The sequence below is a fragment of the Mandrillus leucophaeus genome, unplaced genomic scaffold (assembly GCF_000951045.1).
Source record: "Mandrillus leucophaeus isolate KB7577 unplaced genomic scaffold, Mleu.le_1.0 Scaffold291, whole genome shotgun sequence".
Classification (NCBI taxonomy): Eukaryota; Metazoa; Chordata; class Mammalia; order Primates; family Cercopithecidae; genus Mandrillus; species Mandrillus leucophaeus.
In genome coordinates, this window is record NW_012103043.1 from 1,200,893 (window position 1) to 1,207,730 (window position 6,838).

General features: G+C 56.5%; 1 protein-coding gene across 10 annotated transcripts in view; it reads left to right on the top strand.

Moving 5' to 3' along the window:
- TANGO2 (transport and golgi organization 2 homolog (Drosophila)) overlaps window positions 1–6,838 on the top strand; it is a 58,202-nt gene that overhangs the window by 14,875 nt on the left and 36,489 nt on the right. For 8 of the 10 annotated variants that reach the window (XM_011986034.1, XM_011986036.1, XM_011986031.1 and 5 more), the window contains one exon: window positions 5,541–5,635. In XM_011986034.1, coding sequence (XP_011841424.1) covers window positions 5,580–5,635 — 56 coding nt within the window. In that variant the 5' untranslated portion in view covers window positions 5,541–5,579. Of the gene's footprint in view, window positions 1–5,540; window positions 5,876–6,838 lie in introns of all 10 variants that reach the window. The other 2 variants (XM_011986030.1, XM_011986038.1) reach the window with 1 other exon arrangement.

Consider the following 6,838-nt stretch of genomic DNA (forward strand, 5'->3'; position numbering starts at 1 on the left):
GTGGTGGTATGCACCTGTAATCTTAGCTACTTGGGAGGCTTGAGGTGGGAGGATGGGGATGGCTTGAGCCCAGGAGTTCAAGGGTGCAGTGAGCTATGATCACATGACTGCACCAGGGCGACAGAGTGGAGGTAATATGCTTCCTCAAGTAGCCGTGAGAACGACGCTTCTTTTCTTGTCCTGGCTCAGGAACCTCACCACCATGCCACGTTGCCCTGCTGCGCTATGCTGGTGTTGTGGGTTGGTGGCAGGACGTTTGCCCACCTCACAGGCCCTGCTTTCAGTCTTGGAGTATGGCTCTTCTCGACTGCTGCCCACACGGCCTCCTGTCCTCAGCCTGGACTACATATCTGGGCTGTTCCACCCCTGTGGGCCTGTGAGGCCTGGCCATGTGCCTGTGCCATGCCAGTGGCTTTCAAGATGATGTTTCTAGTAGGACCACATGTGAGCACAGTAACCACCATGGCCAGGAGGAAGCTGGCTGCCCATCACCACCTTGCCCAGGGACCTCTTGCGCCCTGGCGGGGATCAGCAGCTCCTGCTGTGGGAGAACAGAAGGCAGCATGCTGACTTCCAGGAGTGTCCGCAGCATGGCTGGGCAGATTAGAGCTAGAAATGCACAGATCTAGTGCTGAGGCCATCCTGGGTCTCTGGGGAGCTGCCAGGCTGTGGGTGCAGGGTCCAGGAGGCCCACTTGATCCCAGCATCCCACATGTGCCTGCTCGGGGTGGCCAGCTCACTGCTTCTTCACCCCTAGCCCAACCGGCAGGTGCCCCACCATGAGCCCCTCCAGGCTCACCTTGCACATCCCCGCCATGTGACCTGGGAGTCGTGGTGGGATGGGATCACAGCTACAGAGCACACAGCACGGGAGGAGCTCATCAGCATCTTCCCCCCTGTGGAGCCCTGGCCCAGCCTCCTTTTGGACCTACCCTGGCAGCAGCCGGGTTTTGTGGCACCTGTCCCACTCGCCCAGTAACCTACTTGCCCAACTGCTATCCCAGTGGCCGTGAGGCCAGGTGACTAGATGGGGGTGTGTAAAGCATTTTCTGCCTGGAGAGGATGGGCGTGTGACCATCTGACTGCTTCTGCAAGCCTGGTGGTTGTGTGCAGGATATCCTGGTGGTCTCAACCCCATGGGGCAGGCGGGTCCCCTGCAGGATGCAGAGACTGGGCGTGGCTTCCTGCAGATGTTCAGTTGCCTCTGGGCTGTGGCCTCTGAGACCCAGGGCAAGGCCGCTGGCTGGACCGCAGACCCTCCTGCCTGCCTCTTCCTTCAGCTGCTCTTTGTGGTCTGGCTCTGGCCGCCTGGGCCTCAGGGCCAACCCTGAATGGCTTTGACCACTCTGTGGCCTTCTGACTGCTGAGGACTTGCGGAGAGTTCACTGGGCTTGGCTCAAGTGCTGAGCCCAGGGCAGGGTTGGGGACAGGCAGAGTGGGGCCTTACCTGGAAAGCCAGGCACGATTGTCCCTGGGACACCAACCCTCCTGTAAAGTTGGCCAACTCGGGCACCCTTGAGTGCAAGCTCTGTGTGGCACAAGAGATGCCCTGAGGAGCCCAGCCTCACCTAGTGTGATGGGACCTGTGGAAGTTGTGGGAAGTGGTCCTGGCCACCCGTGTGCCCACCTGCCCTGTGCCCAGATCAAGTTGTGGTGACCAAAAGGACAAGGACTATATCCATGGCTCCCTCCCAGAGCCTGGCAAGTCAGTAGGCATGAGAGGGTGTTGGAATGCTGTGGTGGGCTTGTGTGGGGGCCGTGCAGGACCTAGGGAACCTGCAGGGCTTGGCTTAGGGAGCACACAGGGGCCCAGGCAAAGGCAAGGTCACAGGCTGGGGGAGGTGAAGCTGGCAGGGGGAGGGGGAGACCTGCTGGCTAGAGCTGGGTTGGAGGCCAGTGGGCAGTGGGCCTGGCTCGAGCAGGGGGCGAGGGATTGGAGAGAAAGGCAGTTCCTGATGGTCCCCTCCTCAGGGGCTGGCTTTCCTCTGGTCCTTCCCTCCCAATGACCGCGTCTTCGTCGAGGCCACAGCTCTTGGCTCTGCGCCCACACCTCCAGTGCCAGGCTGCCCGGAGATCCGTTGATGGCCTTCCCTTGGACCACGGAGCCCTCCCTGCCACTGGTGCCTGGAGGGCTGGTCTGCTGCCCCTGCACCCTGGCCAGCTAGGATGGTGGGGTCGTGCAGCTGAATTAGGGGTGCCTTTCTGTCCTATGTGTATCAGTGGCCAGAACTGCCCTCATCCGTGGCCTTGCCAGCAGCTGGGCGTGCAGCCCAGGGAGGGCTGAGGTCGGCTGAAGTTGAGACCAACGGCCTTCTCTAACACCCCAGAGGAGCATGTCCCTGGTGAGCAGGCCTTGGGTAGCCCTGGGCTCCAGGCCAGTGGGATTCCAGTGGGAACCGGCTGACAGGGCTTCACTAGTGACTGCAGCCAGGGGTTCTCATGTGCAGGAAAGGCCAGCTCCTCCAGAGTGAAGGGACTTGTGTCTTCTGGCCACATGGCGAGTGCTGGGCCCACCCCATCAGTGGCATCTAGCTGGTGGACACCTGGGTGCACCCCCAAAGCCCAGCGTGCTCCCCATCTTCCTGCACTGCATTCAGGAGGGTTCTGCCTCATCAGCTGCACCTGATCTGCTCTTAAACCCACAGCTGAGCTTTAATGTGCAGTCACGGAAGCTTTCATTTCTAAAAGAACTTCCTAAGAGTTCTTTTGGCCAGGCGCGGTGGCGCACACCTGGAATCCCAACACTTTGGGAGGCCGAGGCGGGCGGATCACCTGAGGTCAGGAGTTCGAGACCAGCCTAACCAACATAGAGAAACCCCGTCTCTACTAAAAATATAGAATTAACTGGGCATGGTGGCGCATGCCTGTAATCCCAGCTACTTCGGAGACTGAGGCAGGAGAATCGCTTGAACTTGGGAGGTGGAGGTTGTGGTGAGCCGAGATGATGCCAGCCAGCCTGGGCAACAAGAGCAAAGAAACAAAAAACAAAAAACAGTTCCTTTTGCTGCTTTGTAAACCCAGTTTGCTCTTCATCACTTCCTTTCCCTTGCAGATATTTCTGAGCTGTCTGTTTTCTTTCTGCCATCAGAGCATGGTTGGTTGATGATGCATGTACGGTTATCTTTCTGCTGGTTCTTGCTCATGGTGCTTCTTTCGTTATGTGGTTCTTTCTGACTATGTACTGCTTCTGGTCTTTAAAAAATGATTTTGAGACTTCTTTGAAGAATAGGATGAAGGTATCTTTCTCCAGAGAGAACTTCAGGCACAGGGGCACTGCCAGTGCTGGAGCCCCTTAAAACTGTGCTTGGCTTGCGGGTCCTCGTACCCCCAGTGTGGACCTGGACAACCGGCTGTGCCACCGCTTCTCAGGAACGTTCCCCCACTTTTGTGCAATGTCCCCATGAGCCCTGGGGGTGACTGTGGCTATAGTTCATCTCTCCCTGAGCATTGCTCTTTGGAGTCCCAGCCTAACTTAGGGGAGAGTCTTCTGTTAGGTCCTCCATCCTGCAGAGGTGTCTGGACCTTGTCTTCTGTCTCCCTCGCCCCCAGGGGCCACCAGAGCATGAGCCCCAGTGTGTTCAGTGGGCAAACGCTCTTGAGGCAGGATTGGCCACTGTATTCTGCTGTCCTCTGTGGACCACACTCTCCCAAGTGTTGGCCAAATGCTGCATGAGCTCATCAACTCCTGGCAATTTTTAAGATGTTTTCATATTTTATTGAGCATCTCGAGTTGTTTTCACCAAAAGGATTGGCCCTAGTAGCCTGCCCACCCTCGGATGATGGCCCCCTATGGGCGCTTCCAGGGCACCCAGCGAGGGGACCCAACCCACTTCCAGCCCCCTAGTCTGCTTCTCACAGGGACCCCTTGTAACGACACACCCTTTAGTTTCCCATCCTATGCAGAGAGCAGACCATCTCAAATGGCTGTCCATCCCCCACCACCCAGTGCATCTGCAGGTGGTGCTCATTGCTGTCCCAACACCTCAACTGCACAGCCACCAGCTCCTCACTGAAGCAGACGGTGCCCAGTGGCTATCCCTCACGCCCGTGCCTGTGGAGGCACATACACTGAACCCTCTTCACCACCCTCCCTACTCATTAGACTTTTCTTGGAGGAATCTTTTTGGCTCTCTTCAGTATTTGAACAGCTTCTTGGCTGTCCCATGTCCCAGCTATGAGCACTGGCTCTGCCCTCGAGCCATGTCACTAAATCATTGCACACGTGCACATTTCAGGAAACTTGGGTGTCACCTTTGGCTGGCCTCGGGATCTAATCTCCGTTCTCCACTCGTTTGCACTGTGGAAAACTGCCTGCTCTGGGCCCCAGAGGTCCTTGGGTGGGGAAGAGGTGTGTGCTAAGTGTGCAGTCACCCAGCGTGTCCACGGCACGTGTCCATGCCAGCTGCTGTGGGTGTGTGGGGCCCTCGGGTCCTGTGGGATGGCGAGTGTGTGTGCTGAGTGGGGCCTGTAGGCCCTGCATCCCAGGTGAGTGGGCCATGCTGTCCTGCCTGGCAGGATGGGGGCGGAGGCAGGGCTGCCTCCATTGGTAGCATGTGGGGTGGGGTTGGTGCTGTTGTAGGGGAGGAGATGTGCATGTGGAGGACGGTCTTAAAGGAAAAATGTATACAGTGGTCCGTTTCCAAGACAAAGTGCCTTGAATTGGCTTAGGTCCGCAAACTACAGAAGAAACAGGACATACTAGGCCCCTGCTTGGATAGCTGATGTGTGCTTGTCAGCCTCCTCTTTCCCCCCGCTTAGTTGCCTTCACCCGAACCAAAGAAGTTTAGTCTAAGCTGAAAGTTTACTGGCCTGCAAAATAGCTCGTTTTGTCCGTTCTTATCAGCCTGCCTACTACTTAGGTCGTAAGTTAAATACTTAAAAAGTCCCTGAGCTGAGTAGGACTGCAATGCATTGTGGCCTGCAGCAAAATACAGCAAGACAACCCCCAAAAAACACCTGAAGCCCCGAGCCAACAATTAATAGGCGACGTCCAGGAAAAATTGTGACCCCATAGTACTCGGCCTATAGGATCTAGGGGAGGGACCTGCGCACTAGGGGATAAATTGCTTGTTGAAACTGTGCTAGGTGTGCCTGCCTACCTGACACCTGATTTTGCAAGACTGTCATTAAAAGTCTCACTTTTTCTGTTCTCTGGGTCTCTGAGTTCATTCTTTAAGTTTGGATGGGTAAGTTTGTTTTTCACAGTGTGGCTCCTGCCCTCACTGCTGCTGCCCCCTTTGGGCCCCCCAGCCCCTCAGCTCGGTGTGTCCAAGCCTTCAGAGTACCGTGGTGCTGATGAGATGCTTCTGTTCAGGGCTGGTGTTGCAGGTGGTGGAGAGACAGTCTGGCCAGCGCTGATGAGTGCGTGGGTTTGGGAGGTGTTTGTGTGGCGCTGGCCAGGAATGTGGTGTCCAGTTCCCCCACACCCAGCAAGCGGTACAGGCACCACAGAGGTGGTTCTGTTCTGGCCTGTTGCAGGTTTGGAGGGCAGCTCTGAGTATCTGGCATCCTCTCAACTCGGTGTTTTCCTTTTCCCGCAGACCTCTGGACCTGTGTGAGCAGAGCCGCCCTGCGCCACCATGTGCATCATCTTCTTTAAGTTTGATCCTCGCCCTGTTTCCAAAAATGCATACAGGTAACCCCCTCGCTCTGTGTCTGCGGCACCCTGCAGGGTCCTCGGTGCCCAGCCAGTTCTCATGCCACCCGAGCTGCTGTGTGCAGGAAGGTGTGTGAGCCAGGCCGGGGCTGCACAGGCCTGGCACTGCCCTCCAGGACAGGGTCACTCCGTGTGGGATGCTGTCAGAATGCCTCTCGGGGCGGGGACTCCAGTCGATGTACAGAGACATGAAGACTCAGCCACAGAAGGCAGCCATAGGTAGGACAGAGGAGTGACATGGGTCCAGGCGGGCTGCAGTTCTCTGGGCTTTGAGGAGGGTTGGGCGGCAGAATCGGGGCAATGGTGTCAGTGAGTGAGAGCCAGCTTGGGCTGGCTGGTCGCAGCTGCTGGTGAGAAGTCAAAGTGGTGGCCAGGCTAGGGGTCTGTGTGTGGGTTCTGAGCTGAGGAAGAAGGACCTGGGGTAGGGGGGACACTGAGGACCAGCCAGAGGAGTCAGGAAACCAAGGCCAGAAGCCACCCCTGACCCTGGACTCAGGACGGCCACACCTCCATTCCCTAGGACACCCCAGCATGTATCCCCACGGAGAGTGAGGCAGAGATGTAACCCATGCCCAAAATGAAACTTGTAACCATTCTCTAATGCAACTGCTTGGGAAGCTTTCATCATTTTAAAATCTATACCAGAAATGATTTGAACCATTTCAAGAGGGTCTCAGATTTCAGTCATCACAAAGTTGCATAGACACCATGCTGCTTGACTTCAAGGCTGAGTGAAGTCATTTCAGGCCAAGGAATCGGGAAGGAAGAGCGTCTGGTGTTTTCCCTTTTTGCAGTTGGGTGAGTGGCAGGGCCAGGCTAGGGTCCAAGCAGCAGACAGCATGCTGCAGGGAAGGTGGAAGAAATGTTAAGAAGGAACTGTTATCTGCCACAGGGACTGGAGTAGCGTTGGGCTGGCTAATGAGAGAACAGAATTCTAAAGAATGTAGGGGCCAGACGCGGTGGCTCACACCTGTAATCCTGGTGCTTTGGGAGGCTGAGGTGGGTGGATCACAAGGTCAGGAGATTGCGACCATCCTGGCTAGCAGGGTGAAACCCCGTCTCTACTAAAAATACAAAAAATTAGCCGGGCGTAGTGGCAGGTGCCTGTAGTCCCAGCTACTCAGGAGGCTGAGGCAGGATAATTGCTTGAACCCAAGAGGGAGAGGTTGCAGTGAGCTGAGA